The sequence below is a fragment of the Rousettus aegyptiacus genome, unplaced genomic scaffold (assembly GCF_014176215.1).
Source record: "Rousettus aegyptiacus isolate mRouAeg1 unplaced genomic scaffold, mRouAeg1.p scaffold_m13_p_11, whole genome shotgun sequence".
NCBI classification, from domain to species: Eukaryota; Metazoa; Chordata; class Mammalia; order Chiroptera; family Pteropodidae; genus Rousettus; species Rousettus aegyptiacus.
Window position 1 is genome coordinate 92,472,249 of NW_023416286.1, and position 24,338 is coordinate 92,496,586.

Consider the following 24,338-nt stretch of genomic DNA (forward strand, 5'->3'; position numbering starts at 1 on the left):
TTTAGGCTCATGTGTACATTTCTGTCTGAGTCCTGCAGTCATTCATTTCTCCCCGGAGCCCTGGTTCCTTCTAGGAACTAAGACTGGGTGCTGCGTGTGCTCGTTGCCTTTCCCAGGGCTGTCAGTGGGCGGCGCTAGGGAGTGTGTGTGGACACGCCCTCCGCAGCCGCATTTCTGTATTTGCATGTACTGAAAATCCTGACGTTACCAGTATCCCGTTCCAGTCCGACGCCACAGGGCGTGCAGAAAGTGGGAAGCCTGTTTCCGTTACCTTTAGTACATTCCCTCTCTTTGTTCAAGCCTCTGTTCTTATTGTTCAGACGACCCTCCCCCGACCTCCCATGGGCCCCAGCACCCCTCATTGGGCTGCTGCCTTCGCTGATCTCCCCAGGGGCACTCTCCTCAGCCCCTCCGAGGCTGCCCTCCCCCACGGGCATGCCCCTGACTCTGCAGGGCTCCAGCTGCTGTCTCCTCCAGAGAGCACGCCCTCCCCCTGCCAGCTCCGGACGCACTTCTTGTTGAGCCATTCTTTTCTGGGGATGTCACCCTTGCCCCACTGGGCTCTGACACCTCGTCTCAGGCTGCCCCCGGCACCCCAGGCACTTCTCTCCACCCCACTTGGGCTCTGACCACTCAACTCTACAGGCGCCGTACCTTGCTTGGCCTCACCTCGGATTTTGAGCATAATTGTCCGAGAATAGGATGTAGAAATAGGAACTCAAAACAAAACAGAACATCCTGGAGCACAGTTACCGGCTCGGGATTGTTAGTTAGTTTTCCCAGGAAAAGGAGGCACTTTATTGGCTCTCAGGGCTGAGTGAAGAGTCCAGCCCTATGGTGTCAAATCTAAGTAGTTAAAAAGTGTAAGAAAAGGAAAAGACAAATGATTTAAAAAAAACAAAAAACGAGAGGCACAAGACTGGAGTCCAAAGACTCCTGTGGGTCCTGAGAAATGGGCTCTGAGTGACGAAAGAGAAGCTGGGAGCATCGCGAGGCGGCCAGTGAGGGACAGGCCAGAGGCTGGCTTCCGTCACTTCTGAGGGCGCGGCAGCGTTTCGTAGTCAGCGTGTCTGACTGTAGCCACAGGTCATCGTGGAAAGGGTGTATCTTAGTTGCGTTGTAGGACAATAAAAGGTCATGTGTGCTTCATTCACACACCCCGACCAAAGAACATGTAATCCTTTTAAAATAAGTTCTAAGTTTTCATAGATTCTTTTATTCCAGAAAATTAACTCATCCGGAGTTCACCAGTCTCATTATTCCAGCTAAGAAGCCATTATAATTTTATATATAAGCATGAAAATGAGGTTGTCCTCTCCTCAAGTGTTCCCGATTGCGTCCGGGTGATTTTCTGGTCACCCCGGCGGGAGCGTCCGCGTGGCCTGTGACGCATCCTTCTCGCTCGCCGCTCCCTCCCAGGCATCTGCTCGTTTCTGACGGCGTGAGCAGCTTCCCGCGTTCTGCCCTTTCCCGGCTCCAGCGTTCATGACTTTTTGTGCGGGTTTTTGCGTTAGCCTCAGTTCAGTGGGTAAACACGCCAGCGCCCCCTGCGTCCTTGCCTTTGCTCCGCCTGCAGGGCCTCTGTCTTAAAGGTCGCCAGTTCAGTGCCTCTGGAAGCCGAGTTCAGTGCGACAGGGCTGTAGTGAACTCAGTGCCTGCCTCTCTCTGCCTGTCGAGGGGGCTGTCGTCATGCTGAATCAGGGCTGCGTTGTTGCCACACCTTCCAAACCCTGATAAGAGAAGCTGCCAATTCTTATCTTTATGTGAAATCTTAAAAGTTCTTCACCTCTGTTCTAGGTACTTCCCCAACTTAAAGATTGACATTGCGTTTTAACTTACTAAAGGCTCTGAGAGGGCCTGCAGTAAACAGATCTGTTTAAGATCCCGGACTCCTTCGTCTGGCCTGAGAGGCTCGTTACCACTTGGCTCCAGCCGACCGTTCATTGGTATTCGAAAGAATGCTCTAGATACCTTCTTATTGCTGGTGTTTAGTCGATTAATCTCTTGGCCCGGGATGCACCGTCTTGTCAACCTCAGTCCTCACTCAGTCCCTGGCTTGCTCTTCTGCATTTCCACGGCAGCCTGTTGTACCTCTGTCGCAGTTATTATTCTGCTTATGGTTGAGCATGGATTGGCTCTCGTTCATTCATCTGGAACCTCGTTGAGGGGAAAGACCTGTCCTCCTACTAGACTGCGCCTTGGGCACAGTGCCTAGCGGGCGTAGGGTGGACACTTCGTGGCAGAGCCGCTGCGTGGAGGCGGCCGGACTCAGCCGGCGTGACGAGACCGTCGTTCCTGCCTGGTCTCCGGCCCCGTTCCGCATGTATTTTCTTGGAGCGTGTCTTTGTACGTGGGGCGCCCCGTTGCCCAAAGAACGACGTCACGAGGCCCGTCCGCGTCTGGCCCCAGCTCTGCGTCACAGGCCGCGTCCGCTGCCCCTTGCTTCGTACTCTCCCTCCCAGCCTGGTTACAGCTTCGTGGTCTGACTGTCGCGTGGCCGTGTTCGGCTGCTTCCTTCTGATGCTACAGTCCCGCTCCAGCCGACTGAAGTCCTAGTGCCCTTCCAGAATAGCTCAGAGCCGTTCTTTAACTCTTAAAATGGAAGAAATGACCCTGGCATATTGTGGCTCTGTTATTACACATTAAAATTTATTTCGTTTTATAGTTCTGCTGGCTGGGGGCAGGTACCTTACACTCAGTACTTTGCTTATAGTAGGTACTTAATACATGTTTTAAATTAGGCTATTACATAAAGTGTACATCGATTCCATATTTGTGAAAAAAAAATAACATTTAAAAACATATAATGCAAATATATAGAAAATAGTCTGGAAGGATTTTTACTGTGCCAAAATGTTAACAGTGGAAATATGGCTATGTTAAAATTTCTTTTAATTTGCCTGTATGTTTATATATGGACACATGTTGTTTTTATAGTGAAGAAAATTTGCTTATGAGTTTAAAATATTAAGTTTAATTTTGATTTTTGAGATTTTATTTGGTAAATGAAACATCTTCAGCTAGGCAAATAGTACAATTTGCTGAAATACTATATACTGGTATTTAATATGTATCACATGCCACTGAATGCTAAAAATACTGAGAAATAAAGATAAGATTTGCAAAAGATCATTATTTGGGTAAAATATTACCCAATAATGATAATTGACAGGTCGTAATAGTGTTAAGTGACACAAACTTATAATAAAATACTCGTACGGGGTTAACGGGACTTCTGTGTTTCCTAGAGGATTACAAATGGGATAGTTGAAGAGAGCCCAGGTACATGTTAACCTCCGTAAATGTAATATTTTATGGAAATCTGCAATAGTGTTATTTCTTTTCATTATCAGCATAAATTTGAAAAACCTGAAATCTAAACAAATAAATTTTTTTCCTTTTCTCTTTTTTAGGAATCAAGGAAGGACTGAGGTAAGATTCTTTCTGTGTACATTTTATTTAAAACATGAGATTTTTTTTTACTGTGAGTTAGTAACAGTAAGGAGAGGGGTGGTGTTTATATTCCAGAAAACTCCACATCAAGCCAGCAGCCGATGGTCAAGAACAAATAATAGTGTAAATGTCACTCTTGTGTGAATGAATGGACTCCTTTCTAGGTGTTTATTCTTAGCATTTTCTGCTTTGACCTAAATTTCCCCCTCCCTCAGCACTTGGAATTACTTCAGTGATGTTTTGACATTATCTCCGTGCGGCAGAGGTATTCTATTTAGATTGGATGGCTTTAGATTCTGACCCATAAAGTCCAGGACATAATTTGCAGTACCTATCACACAGTAGAGAGATATTTAATAAATACTTCATAATTTTTCTACTTGATTGGAAGGTCAGTATTTTATAAGTTTCTTTGAGGTAAAATCTCATGTCCTTTTGAGGAGATCAGGTATATGGTAAAAATCATTTTGGAAGAAAACCTATGTCTTTTTATTCCAAACCTCAAGATCGATTTATCCTTATAAATATTTAGTTGTAGTTATTTAACTATTCAAAAATAAAACAGCACCTTGTGCTGATACAGTAGTCATTAAGACCTAAAAAAAGAAATATACCCTCTGCTTATGGGCATGTTTAAGCTTTCTGAGTAGCTCACTTTCTCCCCATCAAGTAGTTGTTTTCTTAATGCTCTTAAAATATTCACTTATTCAGCAAATACTGTTTTCCTTCAATGTGCCCGGCACTTTGCTAGGAGACACACACACACACACACACACACACACACACACACACACACATTCTCTCTCTCTCTCTCTCTCTCTCTCTCTCTCAAGCCTATGAGTATAACAAGATGTGGTCTTTTAACCTCAAAAACCTTAGGGGGAAAATTTGTATTCCTCCTTTGGAAACAGAATTTCTTCAGCCACACATCAGAGAAAACATTTGAAAGCTGTCGGTGTTTATAATGGTAGATTAGCCCCATTTTTCTGACACTTGGGAATAGATTCTCTTTTTATGAATAAGGATTAAAGAGTTTTGGATAAAGTTTTGAAAAATGCTTGATAAAGTGAAAAGATTCGCATTTTAAAAAGATTTATAATCAGAATTTCTGTACAGATAGCTCGAATACAAAAGCCTATTGTAATAAGCTCTGCATAAATGTGTCTTTTAGGTGTCATTTACTTTGAATGAGGATCTTGCAAATATTCATGACATTGGCGGAAAGCCGGCTTCAGTCAGTGCTCCCAGAGAACACCCGTTTGTCTTGCAGAGTGTTGGAGGACAGACGCTAACGGTGTTCACCGAGAGCGCGTCGGGTAAGTGAGCGTAGAATTGTTCAGTGTGGCTCCCGTACCCGTTGTGCAGATTTTCTGTCCCCGCACACACTCCACGGTCACTACCAGGGCTGCTCCACACATCGCGCTGTCTCCTGCCACTCCTTTCATGCTGCTTCCCTGCTCTCAGTACTTTACTCTGGTCGGTGACATTTTTTAGCTGTTACTCGAAGTGTTTCTTTTCCATTTGGGCATGAAGAAATGGAACAAAGCAGATGGAAAAGTGTGGTGCATCAAACTGTCTTCTAGGATGTTGAAGAAATAGTGGTCTGAGTTTTGCCAAGACAGGGTCATCCTCGCCTGTTTTGGGAAATTGATATTCAGATAAGTTGTGTTTTAAAAGTGCCGCTTCGTATTAGGGAATATGTTAGTCTGCATTTTTGCTCTCGTATGCTTTCTATACTAAGAGGGCCTGTTTTGTGCAGAGATGAACTTCTTTTAATGGGTGTTGACTTCCAAGAAGCTCTGTGTAAAATATAGTTTTTCAGTTTTGCGTGTTTGCTCTGAGTTAGTTTAACAGTTCAGTAAATCAGGAGCAAGTGTTGAAACACTTGCTCAGTGTTTCAGTTTGTGATTTAAATAACAGAGGGAACTTTTTTTGCGGCATACATACATGAATATATTTTATTTTCATTGTTTCTTGGTTTTAACTTCACTGAAGTTAAAGCAGCAGCCACCTTATTTTAGTGGAGTTAATTTCTCATATATAATTCAGAAGGTTTATTGTTGCTATAAAAGAAAAGATCCATGATTTTTGTCGTGTCTCCAGTAAACATTACAAAGAAAGGTCTAAAAATTATACTATGTTAAGAATGTCATTGTTTAAAAAAGAGTTTGCTCCGATAAATTTTTTCGTGGTGTCTTAAATTACCAATAGCTGCATAAACTAAACTAAAAAAATTAGTTTTTTTTTCTTTTTTCCCCCTTGGATGTAGAATCTAAAAAAAGGTACATTACAATTTTTCCGTCATGTGGTTTAAGGTAAAAAATGTGTTTTCTCGCGTTCTTCGGATGCTATCATGACCTGCAGTGCGGTAGCATGGGAGGCAGAATGTCAAGCACACGCACTGTGTCCTGGGGGAGGCTCGGCGCTTAGCAGACGTGTGTCGTGTGCTGCGTCGTGCGGGCATGGCAGGGGCGCATCAGGGGACTGGGAATTTGCCTTGCACTTGCTGGGATGTAGTGAGCCCTGTTGAACCTGTGCGGTTTTCTCTACTTCTGTGGTTGTCCTGGGGCGGAAGAGGCATGGAACCGAGGTGGCGGAAAGGAGGCCGAGCCTTGAAGAAAGTTCGAGGTAGGGCAGCTTGAACTTTCTTTGTAGAAAAAGGGACCCTGTTTCAGATTTTTTACATCTTATGTTGCTGGTTTTGCAAAGCAGGATTTATTGCTTGCACTTGTACAGAGACGGTCACTTTGAAAACTAAGGTTTGTCATCCTCCAGGTTAATCTTACGTTTTTAATCTTGCGAATCCTTCAGGAGTGTCGTGCCCTTTTTGAACATTTTGTGTTCACGTTTCTGGTTACAGTGTCTCCCAAAGCGAATACGGTATGAGAAGGATTATTTTGGCAGGAACATGGAAAAGGATAGAGATTGCACCCATCTTCTGCAGTTTGGACAGTACATTCTGCCTCGCAGAACTGCGGTAATCCAAGTCCAGCCTGCGTTGCTGTCAGGTGGTGTGCACGCTAAGGGACATGTTGGCTTCTTAGTAGTCATTCCTGTTTCCTGTCGCTGTTTATTGACTCTCTTTGTACCTTTCTGTGCTTTAATTTCCTGATTTGTGAAATGAGGATAATAATTGTTTATATTTATGTATAAATGGGAATATATTTAAAATATTTAGAACAACACTCAACATAGTAAATGCTCAGTAATTGTTATTACTATTATTAATATTAGGTCTTATTTTTAAACACTTTCAATTTCAAGTTTAAGGCATGTGCATGCATTTTAGCTGTATCTGGTTGTATATCACTTGTTAAAATTCAGCTGGTAGAGATTTTTACGTTCAGTGTTTTTTGATTGACTGGATGGCTGAGGAAAAAGCTCCGGAGTTGTTATTCAGTTTCTTTCTTTTCTGAGGGGCCTTCCATCATCTGTATGTCTGGTCATTAAGGCATCAGTTCTACAGCTGGGCTCCACGGCTCTGTGACTGCCAGGACATGATTAAGGTGCTAGATGTGTGCGTACACCTGCATGTTTTCCTACAGGACAGGCCCACAGCTCTCCTCGGTGTCGGAGGGGTCTGTGACCCAAAAAAGCTTCAGAGCCACTAGTCTGGTATTAACTTGGTTGGTCATGAACCTGACAAAGTATAACTGAGCCGTTTTACATTGAGTAAGCTTCTACTCTGCATCGACATATACAGGAGGCAGGCATGATCTTGAATGTTTTTGTTTTCCCTCAAGCATACAGCTGTACCTGCTAATAAAAAATTGCTTTTTTAGCCTCTTCATTTTTTTTTTTTTTAGTACTGCACAGGTCTATAAAACAGAATTTTACAAGAAATAAAAACCTCATTTGAATTCCATTTTAAACCTCATTTGATTTTAATGACTTCATTCCTTCTGTTAACATACTTTTGCTGATTTTTGACAGGCCCTTTTTCAGCCAGTTTTTTTAATGATTGGATTCTACATGTTTGTCTTTGGGGGTTAGGATTAGAAGGGACTGATGATGTGTTTTATGTTTTCTCCTTCATTAAAACAATTTGTATTTCATGAGCATTTTATGACTGTAATTAATTTGTGTCTTCGAGTATTCCTTTATGAGAGAACATGTTTTATTTTTTAAGGGCTATTTTGGCATAGCCCTTCTTCTGATTTCTTTGAAATTCTAAATAATTGCTTCTCTTATTAGATATTTTTGTGGGGAGCGTGTGTCAGCTGGTACCAGTATCTCCACACCCTTATCTAGGTGCGAATGTGTTTGGCCCTTCTTTCCCTGCCTTGTGTCTTCAGTTTGGTGTTTTTATGCACCGTTCGCTGGTAACTGGTACCTTCTCTTTCGTCCTTTACCCCCACCGCTTTGTTCGTACTTAGGTTTTCGTCTTTAAATGGCCAGTTCGAGACTGAAAGTCATTGTTCATTCGACAGACATTTTTAATGCCAGGCGCCGTGCTGGAATAAGACTGGATCCTGTTCGTTGAGGCAACCGATACGTGAAAACACGGTGGCTAGAGAAAGCGCTGTGATGGGGTTGCGTGCAAAGAGGGAACGAACGTGCCCTTTGCTCGGAGGGGGCCCGGGAGAGGCTTCAGGGGCAGGGTGGCCTTAGAGCTGGGCCTTGAAGCGTCTGAGTAAGCGCGCGCATGGGGGGGGCCGTGAAGATGCAGCTCCCTCCCCTCGCCTTCAAGCACCCTGTTCTCTTCGGTTGCTGTCTCCCACCTGTCACGCTCTTTCATCTCTCCCTAAAATAGCTCTCAGGAAAACAGCGCCGTCGTGGCGTTCAAAGTCTAGTTTAGAGATGAAAAGGTTTGAACTGGAGTGGAAAGGGAGCCTGTTCCAGGGACGCCAGAGGTCGTTCGGCCAGCGTCCGGTGACGCATTGACTGCGGGGAGTCGGGAGAGTGAGAGGCCTTGAATGCATTGCGTGCTTTCTTGGCTTGGGCATCTGGGTGAGTGATGAGACCATTACTGAGTTAGAAAATATTGGGGGGGAAAGGGCAGGGCTCGAGCTGATAGAAACACGGCGACCTGTCGCGCTAAGCTTTTGTTATCTCTGACCCTTCTACAGCAGTTCATTAATTCAGCCAATTAATATTTTTCCTTCCTTTTTGCAAGCCCTCTTCTACTTAGACTTGGGATACGTTAGTGAGCAAAATCTCAGCCTTCACGGTGCTTACATCTTAGTCAAGGTCTCCGGGGAGAAAAGCAGGCAGTGGCATCAGGAGTTCTCGGTTGAGGGTGGGGCAGGCAGTCTTAAACAGTGCGGTCAGCACGGGCCCATGGAGAAGATGGGATTCGAACAGAGTCTTAAACACCGTCAGAAGAGGTAGCCACGTGGAGTTAGCCAACTAGGAACTTTAAGGCTGAGGGAACACTTTTGCCCGGAGTAGCAAGGTCAGTGCGGGTGGCGGGGAGCAGGGGGAGAAGAGTGGGCTCTCAGGCAGGAGAGGAAGGGGCTGGTGGCGGCGATCACGAAGGACTTCACGAACCATTGTAGGGAGTTGGATTTGGCGCCCAGTGAAATGGGGAGCCCCTGGAGGGGTTCGGAACCGAATAACGGTTTGATCTGATTGGCTGGCAGGTTGAGCACTGGGGGCCAGGGTGGAAGCCGGAGGCTACAGCGGTCACCAGGGCACAGACGGTAGAAACGATAGCGGTGGCAGAAGCCTCGTCTCTCGTCTGACGTCCGGTCCCATCTTTAGTTGGCTTAACAAAGCCCTGGGATTTTTTACCACCTGAAGCCCAGAGTCACGTCTGCACCCCTTTGTCCTCCGTCTGTCCGTATCCCTGTCTGTGATACGTTTTCAGGTATGTCTGTTCTCTTGGCCATGACGATTCTCTTACTCTCAGGGTCAGTCACTTGTCTCATTCGGTCGCTTCTGCAGCAGCAGTCACATGGAAGTCACACTTGCGCATTTCTTTATTCCACGTGACCCCCCCGAAGCGCCCGTCCTCGGAGCCCTCTTCTGGCCCAGCCGCGGGAGGGAACCCCTCGTCTTCCACAGGGGCCTCTGATACCCGCCTCTGCTTCTCCCCTTGACCTTCCCCGGCCAGAGACTCATTCACCTTTCGCAGCCCTAACGTCCTTCCCTTCACCGCGCTGGTCTTTGTCGAGTCTTCCTCCATCGGGCTAGTGAGGCGCTGAGGTTCCTGTCACTCGTTTCGTCCCTTAATTAAGCCTTGTGGGCAGGGGGCCGTGTCTCATGCTTCTCTCCATAGCGTCTAGTACAGGGCTGAGCACAGCGTGGATGGGCCCTCAGCAAACATGCGTTGGAATAGTTTATTTTCTCCTAAGAATTACCGGTACCCTGAAGGTATTTTTTAGAGTGGTTTTTAAGTGAGGTGACTTGTCGAGGACCAAAGGATGGGTTTTCTTCCTTCCAAGTTAAGAGTCTTTTTCTTAAGACATTTGAGGTTGAACATTGAATGTTAAATTCCTTTGTTCCCCACTTTATTTCTTGCTCATTATGTATATTGTTTGGCACAGATGATTCCTTTCCTTTCTCTTGCTAATCAGACTGGTTTAGCACACTGTGCTGTGACACTTGGTTAACCATTGTACACACTGTAATGAGACATATTCCCCAGGTAACACAGGAGCTGAGATCGTTGGAAGTATGTGAGAATTTATTCGAGGTGGCCTACCTTATTTATTTTCAAGCTCGTATTTGGAAACATACCAATACACATCTGTCTTAGAATATGTTTGTATTTGAAGAAAAATGTGTACCTATGGGAATGTTCTTTGAGGGTGCAGAATTACTGGTCATTTTGAAAACTTGGCACTGTGGAAGTTGTGCTCTGCCCTCTACAGTGCTGTCCTGTGGGTGTGGCGCATGAAGCATGCATAAAGATGATGTTTCCATCTTTAACTGGAATTTTCATGTGCTTACGGAAACGTCAGCTTGGCGCATGTCCTCGTTTGTTGAGAATGGGGTGTCAGGTAATTCGTTTTCAGAGGTTCGAAGTAAGCTTTATGTGTATATATGCGTGCCTGTTGGCATTCAAGCTATAGCTGTTTTCTTCATTGAGTTTTTTTCTTATTGCTTTTAAACACAAATTATACTCTGTTGCCTAAATTATCACCATATGCATACTAGTAGTTGCTGTGCAGTGGGACTCTGAGATTTTATTTAGCCTTATCTATCATAATTGTAATTATTTTACATCGCTTTAGTACAGTGGTTCCCAAACCTTTTGGTCTCAGAGTCCCTTTATACGTGACAGTTAACAAATGACGTATTTTTATGAAAAAAAAAATAAGCACCCTGTTTTTAAAAAAAAAAAAAATCAGTGGTAAGAGTGGTGGTATTTTGCAAATCTCATGAATGTTTTGCTTAAAAGACACGCCGGATTCTGACACCTGTTTCTGCATTCAGTCTACAGCAATGTTATTTTGGTCAAAGGGTCTGAAGAAAATTGCACCTTTGCTAGTATGTAGGTAAAAAAGGGGCGAGTACTTCGTACCATTTTCAGATAATTGTTGATATTCTTTTGATTCTACACCAAAGCTCTACAAGTGGTAGTTTCTTAGGTGAGCCGCAGCATAGTGTCTGAGGCCCTATCAGCAAACTTTTCTCTTTCCTACTGTTACCCTGAACTCCACTGGTTTTATCTTGTGCTTTGAATGGATCTTTCACTAGGCGTGATTTTTGTGATATCACGAGTCCCTCATCTGATGACTTTTGATTCACCGAGTTATGCAGTTCTTCCACATGTTGACACATTTCTTTGTACAATAGAAAAATTTTGAATTCATTAACGCCACTGATTGAATCAGAAAGTCTTTAAGTAGTGGAGAGCTGTCAAGCTTGTGGTAGGTACAAGTATTTCAGACTTCTATTTTTGACTTCAAAGATTGAATCTTATTAATGGTGACAAATTCTGTCAGTTGTTTTCTTTGAAAAGATGAGCTTGTTCCATTCATTTGTGAGAAAATATCTTTCAGATACCTGGGTCTGCATAACCATAGTTTGTCGATTATTCTTTCAATTAAAAATGATCTTCCTGAAAAAGAAGCTGCTTCAGCTCCCACCTCACACAATCGCGGATCCTCTTCTCTGACATAGGCGTCCTCTGCTGGGATTCAGAGACTTGCTTTATGTGTACTTCCCATGTGGCGTCACTGAGTATTAAAGGATGTGTATCGATGGTCAGAATTGAATAAAACTATTTTTACTGTTCATTGGGAACATTCTTGGGGGAAACTGACTTTTTAAAATCGGAAATGGGAGGTGTGAAGAATACACAGTACGGCTTGGTGCCGCCTTGATGCGCGGTGGCCCCAGAAGGCTCAGCAGCCATTGCTTCTGCACCGTCAGTGTAAGACACCTCCCGGTGTCCGGCCCGACGTGCGAGGACGAGCAGACCGAAACGCGGTTTGTGACGTTAGTGGTCCGTACATGTCCTCGACTGCCCCCAGCGCCTGTGGCCAACGACAGAGGTTCAGTCTGGGTTTTACTGCCAACTGCCTGAGCCATGTCTGCTAATTAAGCCTAATAGCAGGGACTGTTTCTTATTCAGGGGCTGGGCAGAGGGGAGGCGTGTTTACACTCGTCCAGGTCCAGGTCCGCGCGTGCCAGTACGCGGCTGGGGAGCGCAGTGGCTTTCATCCGTGGGAGGCGAGGCTGAGGAGAAGCGACAGCTGGAATGTCAGGATGATATTAAGGTTTGGAATAACAAGTTACATTTCTTTAGACTTATACTTTTCACTTTTTCATGATGAAATACTGTAGGCCTAAGAAATGTAGAGAATGGGGTAACTTGTGGCCAGCAGCTATATTTTGTAATTGATATTTGCCATATTTGATATATTTTTTTAAGGAAATAAAACACTAGATATAGTTGACATTCCCTTTCCATGTTTTTTCTGGGCCCACCCTGCCTCCCTTCCTTGAGGCGATCGTTGTCTTGGAGTTGGTGTGTAGTATTGTGGCTCACGTGAGGTGACAAGTCTGCAGTTGCCCCCAACAAAATTGTTACAGCATAACTGGAGAAAACCAACAACGTTTTTAGAGATGGTTTAAGCAGCGTCTTCCAGGTTCCTAGCAATTGTGGTAGTTCAGTGCTTGTACTGAATAGAGATTTTTTTAGTATAGCATATAACTTGACAAGCCTCATTTTTGTTGTTGGTTTCTTCTGTTTCTTTAGTACATTTTTTTTTAATTTCCTGAATTCTAACATAAATTATGTGATCCAAAGCAATTATTGAGAAACTTAATTCAGTCAGTTGCATGGTTTCTGGTGAGAAACACTGATCAGTGATGGATATACGGTTGAAAGAAGACATTCGAATTGTTTCGTCGTGGGACCATGACTTTTTTATTTCAGCAATGCAGTCTCTTCTAAATCCGTATTGTGACGGTCGCACAGTGTATGGATTGGGTGATATTTATAGCATTTTTCCTTGGAAGAATTGACCTAGAATTAATGCAAGGAATATTGGCACATTTGTTTTTGTCTTCAGTTTTAGTCATTGCCGTGAATTTAGTAATGTTACCTAAACTTCCAGTTCCAGTACTCATGAATTCCATGTAAGTAATATTGCCTAAAATTTACTGAAGTTTGGTTGTAGTTTCTATTAAATAAATACCTTCATTCTTTTTTCTGTACATCCTTTTTATGGTTTTTATGGAGAATGTCAGAAAGCGTCCTCCAGTTTTTATCTTTACTGCGTGTTGTGTTTGCCTATTCCACGATGGTCTGCAATGCTCAGCTTTCATTCTCAGACCTGCCCGTTGCCTGCTCTGTAAAGCAGTGGAGAAGAACTTAAGTTTCTGTCATGCTGGGAGGGAATGACAGGCCAAGCAAATGCATTTCTTTTTTTCCTTTTGGTTTTCTATAGCTTCCAGGTTATAAACTTGGATCTTTGTTTTGGTTTATTTATACTTAAGATCTCTGGGAGAACCTGGCTTCTTTATAAACCAAACATTGCTTAGTAAAACCGAGTTTACAGTGTAAGTTATTTACTTGAGGTATTAAAATGAAGTTATTGAAAGATTTTTAATTTTAAAATATTTCGGTTTTTAAAAACATTTATGTTTTTGGCTTTTTCAAAGACCTTTATTGCTTTTGAAAAAAACTCAATTTTTGTGGCACACAGGCATGGTCTCTTCTGTGGTTCTTTGGTCATGAATGTATTAGACTTGTATCAAAATTTAAAATGAAGAAGCTGCCGTGTAGCTAGCTGGTTTTTCTTCCTCTTCCACATAGCCTTTCCTTATAGAATAGAAGCCATGTTACTTGGCTTTATATTTTTGTTGCTTGAAACTGTATTCTGTTGATATGGTGACAGTACTGATCTAGTAATTACCTACAGAAAAAAGAACCTGAGACTTGACAGTTGGTTTATTACTTTAAAAAGCAGTACATAGTCTTTATTTAAAAAAAAAAAAAACATGCAGAGTACGCAAGGTTTTTATGTGCCTCACTAGTCGCACGTTTGGGGGACCCAGTGGTGACAAAGGTTAGCGATGAAGAGCTGCGTCGCAGCAGAATCGGAAAGGTACCAACATGAACTTGAGGCCTGAACCATGTTCTGGATTAATTTGCTGTGATACAAAGTGCCTCATATCATTTTATATGCTTGTAGCAGTTTGGTTTGGAAGAATTAAAAGAAACGTTTTATTCAGGCATATAAATTTACAATGTTTACATTTTACCATTAAGCAGTGATAACTAAAGAGGTACCTGATCAAGCACTTATTTTGCTCACTGTGGTCAGCACTGTACATGAACCGCTTCATTTATTTCATGCAACAAGCCCGTGATGTAGGCACCATTGTGATTTTATCCTGCTGATGAGAGAAATGGGTTTCACATGGGATATAATTTCACCGACGTCATGCAGTTTGTAAGCCCGTCCCCTGAATCCTTAGACTAGTGGTTTTTAGAGTGTGGCTGCACAGTCAGTTTCATAAGTAACAGCACTAAAAACAGAAAAAGAAAAATAGAATGGAAAAAAAAATGAACTTTTTATATTTGAACATTTCAAACACACCCCAAAGCAGAAAAATATAATGAACCCTGTATACCCGCCACCCGGTTTAAGGGATTTATGGTAGATTTTTTTCCCCCACGCTGGCATTATGGTAGATTTTTAATGTACTGTCAGTGATTAAGAGCAGGTTACTTTTATAAAAAGACATAATTTTATTTTATTTATCTATTCGTACCCCATAATGCCCTGCTGAACTGTATCTCCTAAGTCTCTATAAGGCCATATATATATATATATATATCACTGTGACATATAGCTTCACTTATTATAAACCTCATTTCTTCATAAATTCCCTATTGGATTTGCCCAACAGAAACAAAAATAAGCTGTCTGATCATCTTTGCCTGCAGATTATGCATCTGTTTTAACCTGGCACCTTCTAGGTGTGTGTTTCTGTATGTTTATGTCACCTAGTGCAGCAGTTCCACCTGAGGGCAGCTTTGGCGACACCGGGGACATTTTCAGTTGTCGCAGTTGGGTGTGTGTTGCGGGCGGCTGGTGATCAGGGATGCCAGCAAGCATCCTGCTGTGCGAGGGGCAACGCCCAGAATGGCGAGGACGAGAAACCCGGGGCTGGTGGGAGAGAAGCTGCTGCTTTTAGTGGGCAGGCAGTTTGGTTTGTCCGCTGCTCATGATGTTACAGCTATGAGATACAGCAGCCCGCCCTTGCCCGCAGGGGACACGCTCCCAGACCCCCAGGGGTGCCTGAAACCGCAGGCGGTGCTGAGCCCTCTATACACATACCTAGGGGAAAGTTTGATTTATAAATCAGGCACAGCAAGGGATTAACAACAATAACTAAAAATCAAATAGAAGAATTCTAACAATACACCGTAAAAAAGTTACACGAATGGCTTCGGGGGCCATTCTTACGTAAAGCAAGGGTGACTTGAAGGCAAACACTGTGATACCGAGACAGTCGACCTGATTCCTGAAAGGGCCGCTGAGTGGCCAGCGGGCGGGGTCGCGGGCAGCGCTGCACTTAGGGGCGGTGCACGCCCCAGGAGGGACCTGCAGGGCGGCTCCAGGTCCCCTCACACCACTCAGAACGTGCACTTTAAAACTTAAGAATCCCGCATTTCCGGAATTTTTCATTTAATATTTTCAGATCGCAGCCGACTGGGTGACCGAAACCACAGAGAGCGAGACTGTGGATGAGGGGGACAACTGTATGTAGGTGGCTTCTTCGAGGGGGCGAGGAGGAGTGACCTGGGCCTGTCCTCCCGGCAGTCGGGTCCTGGTTGTTCTGCCCCGCCCCTCCCCCAGCGCCCCGGCCTCATGCGCTTGCAGGAGACCATTCTCGAGGTTTTATCTTCGGACTATTTTTTTTTAAATATCTACTCTTAAGAACCCTATTTTTTTTTTCAGTAGCTGTTGCCAGATTATTCCTTTAAAACAATTTTAGGTGTCTACCATGATCATAAAAGCACATTTTTTCTTATTCTATACAAGTCCTGACTGAAGACAAATCTTAGAGCAATAAATACAGTGTTTTAAACATTTTACTGGTCTTGACAGAATTCTTACATTTAGAAAGATATATCTTCTCTGCTTTTACCTCACCCACTTTAATTCAAGCTTGATTTAATTCTTTAATTTTAAGCTTAAAGATTCATATGTAGTAAAAGAAGAAGGCAATATAAAAATAAAATGTGGCTGATTTCTCATATATTAGTAGAGTTATTTATAGAGATTTCATGATGAATAAAGTCTCACCAGGAAAGGAAAATAAACTTTCCCAGCCTCCCCCCCCCTTTCATTTTTAACTGTACAGTATGGAAAAATTTTAAGCATCTTCAAAAGTAGAGAAACAGCATAGTGAATGTTCACGTACCTATCATCCAACTTCAGATTATCAATATATGGTCATTGTTCCAGCTGGACACCAGCCACTGCCCTTTGTACCTCACAGGTTATTTTAAAGAAAATTGCACTCCACAAATCATTTTGTCCTTATATTCTTCAGTACATGTTGCCGTAAGGATTTCTTTATAAAAAAATACATAACCACCGTTATGAGATCTAAAAAAATGAACAGTAATTCCAAAAAGTCACCATAGATCTAGTCGGTGGGAACTGTTTAATGCTTAAATTCCAGTGGTTCTTGATTTTTTCCCCTCATTGTGGTCAGTGTTTTGATTATGGTCCACCCTATCTGAAGCCACAGTTGTTTGCAGCTGTACAGGTGCCGCTGGAGAAAATAGTTAATCGGGTCATTCACAGCACTGTGAAGGCCTGAAGCAGTCTTTCTGCGGAACTGTGTGAGGAGTAGGCCGAGAAGTGACAGACAGAAAATCATGTCTAAAGCCATGTGGTGGCCCTGAGGTCAGACTCGGGAAGGGTTTGGGGTGGGGAGCACTTAAGCTGTGTTTACTGAAAGTCATGGACTCTTCTCCATTTCAAAGTTAAAGTTAACAAATAGATACATTTACAAAGAAGAGAATCTTGTGGCTGCAATAGGACCAAACTCCAAGGAATAGAAAAGGCTTTCAGCATAAAATTAACAGTAAAGTAGAAGCAGGTAATATAAAGAATGTATATAATGAGTGGGGTAAAAAAAATGTTATTTAATTTAACATAGTTAATATGGATAGGGAGTGTATTGGGATCTCAATATCAACCATAGGGACAGTTCGTATACACACCTCAGTTTAGAATATTGATTTCTTACCTAGAAAATTGAAGAAATTGATCAAGAAGAATAGAGAAACTGATTTCATCTAAGTTTCAAATAAATCTTGTGAAAGTCGGGTCAGTTTATGTCTTTAATGCATAATGACTTAGCAAACATTTTCAAGTTCTCATTCTGACATGTTCTTAGCCACTGCTGGGGACGGCGGCCGTGGCCTGGCCGGAGGTGTTGCCGTATTCAAAAGTAGAGAAACGGAGTCCGCGGGCTCTGAGCGGCTGCTGCGTTCGCAGAGAAACGCGGCGGGACTTTAGAAGAACTCTGTGTGCGCACCGGCCCAGCCTCTTGCTTACACCGTATCATTAGCTCTTGCAAAAGGAAAACGGGGGGAAACTCCGCAGACACGTACTGTTTTCGTGGGGTTGTTGTTGTTGTTGTTGTTGTTGTTGTTGTTGCGGTGGGGGTTGCTCTACAGAGCCTTTCTTGAGAGCCCGTGGCGGTCGGAAGTTCTGGCCTCTGGCCGCCTCTGCGCGCGGGAAGCGACCACGCCGCCCAGCGCTGCGCACAGCGGCGGCTCCTTCTCAGTAGCTGTGGATTCAGCGCCTGAGGATTTGGCAGACGTGCCTCGCTAGGTAACTGTCGCATGTCATAGTGAGCAGTGTCTTGAGAATAACACCTGTACTGTTTAGCAGAGGGAAGCGTCTGATTTGGGGCTGCTCAGCCCTTTCTCTGCAGCCTCTAGGCGAACGGCGATGTTTCGCACCCCGAGGCGGGGCCAGGCTGCCGCGGGCGGGGCGCCGGGGCGTGAGTGTCCCAGATGCTGGCAGCTGCCGCGGCCGCCAGGGGTGCAGGTCAGCGGCGCCGGGGCGCTGACGCCGCAGACCAGCATCTGAGGGCGGTTCGGGGTGAAGACCCAGCGGCGCCTGCCGGCCGGCTCCGGGCCACACCCTGCCCCGTCGCCCTGTCCCCAGGAGCTCCGCGGCAGGACGCAGCCTCGGCTGGCCACGGGGCACAGCTGGCACCGGTCCTCTCAGCTCAGCTGTCGATTCCTTCCCCTTCCCGCCTCCTTTCCCCCAAGTCCCCTCCGGTTCCGGCCTCGCCTCGCACGTGCACCGCCTGCGCTCGGAAAGCCTCGTCTGGGCGGCGCCTCCCTCCTTCCGAGGGCCCCGCTGTGCTCCTCGCCCCGCAGGCTCCTCTCTCCGAGTGGCTGTGCATCCCAGCGATTACGTCATTCCTGGGACGCTGCACGGGAAGTATTCGTAATAGACCCAAGTAGCCCAAGACCGGGGTTCAGAGAGGTTTCGAGCAGGAAGCCGCCGTGCGGCCTTGGCGCACGCCGTTCTGTCGCGTTCTCTGGCTGCTGCCTGTTTCCGCTGCCGTCCCAGTCGGCTGCCTTTCGCTGTCCCGCTGACCCTCGTCGCCCCCCTCGGCTGTCTGTGCCCCCACCGTGTGACCGCCCACACAGTGGCGCCTCCCTGGGCCCATCCCGTCGGGTGCACACGCCCCGCCCCTGCATTCGGACACCTCCAGTCCCGCATGAGCCGTCATTCCCATCGCCAGAAGATTCTCTCAGACCCCACCTTTGATCCTCCTCCTGGCTTCAGCCAGGCCCTGCTCCTTCATATGTGCAGATTCTCTGTGTTCTCCAGCTTTTTAAAAAAGCCATTAAAATATAATTTACTCAGGGAGACAGTTGTAAGGGAAAAACATTCTGTGTGCACTGTGCCTCATTAGCCGAAAAAACTATCATTTGTTGGAAACAGTTTCATTTCAGGACTATGAAATTCCTGAAAATAACTCAAATAAATTAACTGCATCGCTGATTCAGCTGACATTCACTTTCCACAAAAGCTTTTACTTCTAAGTCTTGTCAGGAAAAAAAAATATTAAAAGATGTTAAGTGGGAGAAAGAAAAATTAATTGGAGCCTGTGTAATAAGTTTACCAGACTGTGTGTCTCACAAAGATAACCATAGTCTTTTCCTGTTAAAAAGAAGAGAAAGATAAATTTTTATAAGGCAGGAACCATGATTCTATTTTAACATGTTAGTCCTTAAGAAGTTTAATGTCTCTAATATTGCAGTATTTCTAAAATAACACTGGTTGTGTCCATTGTAATATATATGCTGGAAGGTTAACAAATAATTGGTATTAGAAAGGAACCAAAGTTAGAATGTGTGAGAGTTTAGTATAGAAAACGTGAATCCAGATCCATGAATGAAAGATCGAAGCTCGGCTACCAGTGTTCTATGTTTTGATCGGAGTGGTGGTCAGTCACCTGGACGTGTTCGCTTTAGGAAAACTCATCAAAGCTGTAAACTTGATTTGTGTATTTTTCTTAAGTGTGGGTTATATTTCAATGAAAATATTAGCAAAGAGAGCAAAGCACAAGAACAACACACATTTTTCTATTAATCCATCAACCAGATCTCTTAGTCGATTCAAAAAATTAGATCACTGAGATTAAATCACCCTGATTTAGTTTCCTGGGGCTGCCATAATAGACCACAGGCTGAGTATCTTAAATAACAGGTTTATTTTCTCGCAGTTCTGGAGACTAGAAGTCCAAGATCAAGGTGCTGCAGGTTTGGTTTCTGAGGCCTCCCTCCTTGGTATGCAGATGGCCCCTTTCTTGCCTCTTCACACGGTTGTGCCCCTGCTGTGCGTCTGTGTGACCACGTTTCTTGTGAGGACAGCAGTCTTATCGGGTCCCCTAACCGCAGTTACATTTACTGTCTCTGTCTTGGTGAGGATGTCTCCTGAAGCTGTCCCTGTGTGCTGCGCTATTATGACATTTGCCTAGGGACCTGAGAATGACTCTGCAGCTCAGGGTTCTGTCTGTGCCTCAGTGTGTGTGCATCACTGGAGAGTGGTGTGTGTGGTTACTTCAGCCAGGAGACTCACGTTGGCTAAATTTATAGAATTAGAAGCAGTGCTGTTTAAATAGTTATTCTCTCACGTCACTAGTAGAAGAAGACACTTGCCTTTTATCTCAGGCCATTGCTTAATAGGAGAGAGACAGAGACAGAGAGACAGAAAGAGAGAGACAGAGAGAGAGACAGAAAGAGAGAGACAGAGATAGAGAGACAGAAAGAGAGAGACAGAGAGAGAGACAGAGAGACAGAGAAAGAGAGACTCATCGTTAGAGTGCAGTGCGCCAGCAGGCCCTGGCCTTCTGAAGCTCTGCGCTTTGGAAAGCGTGGCTCTGCTGGCCCTCCTCTTCGAGTTAAACTTTAAAGACAGAAGAGGAACTGCTCAAAGATGCTTGAAGATGATCGGGTTCCGGGGCGAACTCATGACTGTAACTCATGAATTTACTGGGGTAAGAAACTGAATCCGGCCTGCAGGCCTGTTTTATTCAGCTTGACTTTTGTTTTATTTTTAATGAATATCAGTGATTTCTTAGGCACATCGTTCATTCTCCACTGGCCAGAATAGTAACCATTATTTCTTATTTCCCACTCCGTTGTTTTCCAGTTATTTTATGTGCCCCATCCTGAAAACATTCAGATTTGAGACTGATTTTAGTCTAGTCTCCTTTGTCGAGGTAGCAGAATTATTTTAAATGATGCGAGAAGCAGAACCACAGACCAGTTTCCCGGCTCCGTGTGTACGTCCTTCCTCCTGTGGACAGACTAGGGAAGAAGTGAATAGATGAGTGAAAGGCCAAGCGATGTCGCTGTGGACGCAAGACAGAGAACAGTGTGCTGCGCGGTACTTGCTTTAGGGGTCCAGACAGAACTTCACAACACACAGGTCTAAGGATTCCGGGGAGTCTGTGCGACCGCCGCAAGGCATTCTGGTATTCATTCGTCACCTCCGAAGCAAATAATAAGGAGTCGTAGTGGAACACACTGTACATCCCTCTTTCCATGTGAAGTTAGGAGAAATTAAAAAAAAAAATCCTGGAACAGAAATCTTAATATTCCTGAAAGTTACCAGACTTATCTTAGGGATGAATCACATCATTTATTTGGTGAGGGAATTAAGAAATTCAACAGTAGAGACTAACAGAGTGTTTATATTTCCCAACTATAATTTAGGATGAAAAGCACTGTGATTCACTATCTAAAAAATAACTATAGCCCTTAAAAATTCATTTGTACAGTATTTTACAAAATACTGTCGCAGTTCTATCACGTTTCTCAAGAATTCTGAGAGGAGAAATAAATGACGTGAGGTGGTTTGAGCAGATGTCGTTCGACCACCTATTATCAGGTAGTTATGATACGAAGCCCCGAGAACCAAATATTTTAAAGAGCCACAGTTTCCATCCTCAGAGTTAGTGTCTAAAGTGGGGCGGGGAGGGAGGAGGAAGCAAGCAGCGGGTCACCGTGGATGACGGAGAAGCTTCACGAAGGATCCAGCACGTGCGTTCAGACCTGAAGTGTCAGGTGTCTGCCCCAAGCGAGCAGGCCGTGCACGTCGCGTCCGGAAACGGCGCCCGTGGAAGTTCGAGAGCGTGACGCGCATTGCCGGTGCGTCACGGCCGAGGCTCGGGGCCGGGAGCGAATCCAGCTGACGTGGCGGCTGCTTTTCCCGACTCCGATAGCGGAAAACGGTTGCCGAGCGCGTGTGAGTCGGCGAAGGAGCCGGGAGTGTTGGAGGCCGGCGGTGTCCCTCGTGCGGGGCGGGGCCGTGGCGCAGGGACTCTCCAGGGCGAACGGTACTGCTCCCGGTGCTGCTCCGTAGAGGAGCGGAGACGAGGAGAAGGGAGGCGATGCTGTCTCTCTCTCCCGAGTTCTCACTCTTCTTCCCATGCCGTGTTCTGGGAAATTTATTGCCCCTGTGTTCCAGCTCACTGAACCTTTCTTCAGCTGGGTCTAATGTGCTATTTACGCTCACCCAGTGAGGTTTACATTTTCCTCACTAGATGTCCTAGGTGGTTCTTTCTTTGAATCTGTGACACTTTTCCTCGTAGAGGGATTGAGAAATTTTTGGCAGTCATCTTCAGAGACGGTCTGCCACAACCACATTAAACCACGTCCAAGGCTTGGCATTTCTCTGAGAATAGCAAGGCCATCGAAACTGATCGTTAGGGTGACGTTGTAACTTGCCATCCAAAGGGGAACGGCCCTGAGAGAAAAGGAGCGCGGTGCATGGTTCGCCGAGCCAGGGAGCCGGCACGGAGTCATGGCGTGGCCGTCCTGGTCGCAGGGGCTTCTCCACAGCCTCTCTGCTCTCTGGGAGTCCAGTTTTGTTTGGTAAAAACTCCCGTTAAGCCTCCACCTGCGCAGGCTCTAGGACGAGACACTTAACAACAGAGGGGCTTATTTCCTCTGCGTTGGCCCTTGACCTTGGGGGGATTCTTGTTTTCCCTCTATTGGGAGCTCGGTGATTACTTATTATCTTGTGGTCTTTTTGGTGCTTTTAAGATTTTATTCTGCTTCTGTAGTTGTTTTCCGTGGGAGATTTTATCTAATTAACCTCCCCTACCATTATGGGGAACAGGAGCAAGTCTAGTTCATTTACCTGAAGTAACAGAAGAAAGAGAATAGGAAGAAGTGTTGAGTGTCAAATAAATGCTTCGTTTCCACAAGAAATGAGCGTTCCCAAGTCGAGGGGGTGGGGTGGGGTGTACATGTGAAGGGGAGTAATTAAAGGATTGGAGTCATTATGTTATCATTTTTTTTTAACTGCAGGTTTCACTTTTTTTAACAAGCTGTTGATTCTCTGTTACGAAAAATTGGGACATTGTTTTGAGGAAAACAATGTCTCAATTTTTATTCATTAGACTTTCACTTTGTCAAGGCTTTAAAGATTAACATTCTGTTCCACAACTAATTTTGCTGCTGTTTAACCCTCGTACTAATTTCAAATAGCTTTGTACTTCCTTCTGGTCTTCTGATTGTGCTCTAATTCCTGAATTATTGATTTTCATTTATCTCTTTATCATGTAGATCTCAACATCAGATCTTTTTTTTCTCCAAAAAAGGTTCGTGGGTGACTTTTACAAAATATGCAAAGTTTCTTTTCAGCTCCATTATAGAATTTTAGTCTCCATTTTAGACCCAGTATTTTGTGTTTATTTTAGATATATAGTTATAATTTTACATAGAGAGAAAATAAATAACATCTTATATAGGGATATCTTTTATTCTTCAAAGAGTTCTAGGTAGTTAATAATTGTTTATTTTTATGGTGACGGCATAGAATTGATTTACTTATTGAACCATACTTTTCTTTTTTTTTCTTCTCCTCACTTCCTGTTTTTATTTCCATTGATGTTGAAATGTAATTTTTAATAAGTTCGTTTTGTTTTAATTATAGGCTCTGATTTAATTTGGTCAGTATTGCTTACATGTAAAAAATGATTGCTCATTTTAGTTTTCTCTAGTTGCATATGTTTGTGGTGAAATGAATTGTTACTTCTGCAGACTTATATAACAGGCCTGTTAATTACCTTAACGCATTGCTCTAATAAGTTTTTATTCAGTTTTTCTTTAATGAAAATTATTCCATTTTTTATGTATATTAACATTTTCTTCAGAAAGGTATAGTGACAGCATAACTTTTTTTTTTTTTTAAAGAAGTATATTTTTGTACTGGTAAATTGCCCATCTCTTAAGTGGTCCTTGCCATATATGGTCATCAAAAAACAAAAGCGATAATTCATGTGTGTTGGCATCAGTTCCCTTCGCACATCTCCCTCCCTTCTCGCTGGCTGCCTCAAAATGAAAGGGTCACACATCACATTTCAACTAATGGCAGCTGGGAATTAATTTTCTTATTCATAGGAGTTTTAAGGAACGTCAGTGTTATTACTTCAAAATAATAAATCAGAGTTAATAAAAAGGTTGGCCAGCGAGGTTTGGGTGGGGGAAGTCCTTGAACAGATAGCTAAGAATGTTTTAAATATGTCAGCTACTTACATATACAAACATTTCTTTCTGATACTATTCAAAACAATCATTTTCATTATAAAGTTGTTTGAACACTGGTTTCCATAGATAGAGGGAAAAAAACACAGCTTTCTACTTTCCAAAGCTAAAGGTAGAATTTAGATTGACAAATGAATGCTGTGATTTTTGAGAGAGCATTCTAGAACCTGACCTGACTGCCAAATTAAAACCCTCCTCAGCCCCTCAGTAGTTCCGAAACCATAGACACATTTCTTTGTTAAACTTCGGTTTCTCCGTCTGTACATTAGACAGGGCAGTAACAAAAGGGCCTGGCACTGGTTAATGCTCAGTAAACAGTAGTGACCTTTTCCTCTTTATTTTCGTCTTTCATTTTTATATTTATTATTATTGTCGT

General features: G+C 44.0%; 1 protein-coding gene across 1 annotated transcript in view; it reads left to right on the top strand.

Moving 5' to 3' along the window:
- The window catches only part of GTF2F2 (general transcription factor IIF subunit 2), a 110,118-nt gene that overhangs the window by 17,051 nt on the left and 68,729 nt on the right, over positions 1–24,338 (top strand). The window contains exons 3-4 of the mRNA XM_016143857.2: positions 3,414–3,432; positions 4,625–4,769. Coding sequence (XP_015999343.1) covers positions 3,414–3,432; positions 4,625–4,769 — 164 coding nt within the window. The remainder of the gene's footprint in view (positions 1–3,413; positions 3,433–4,624; positions 4,770–24,338) is intronic.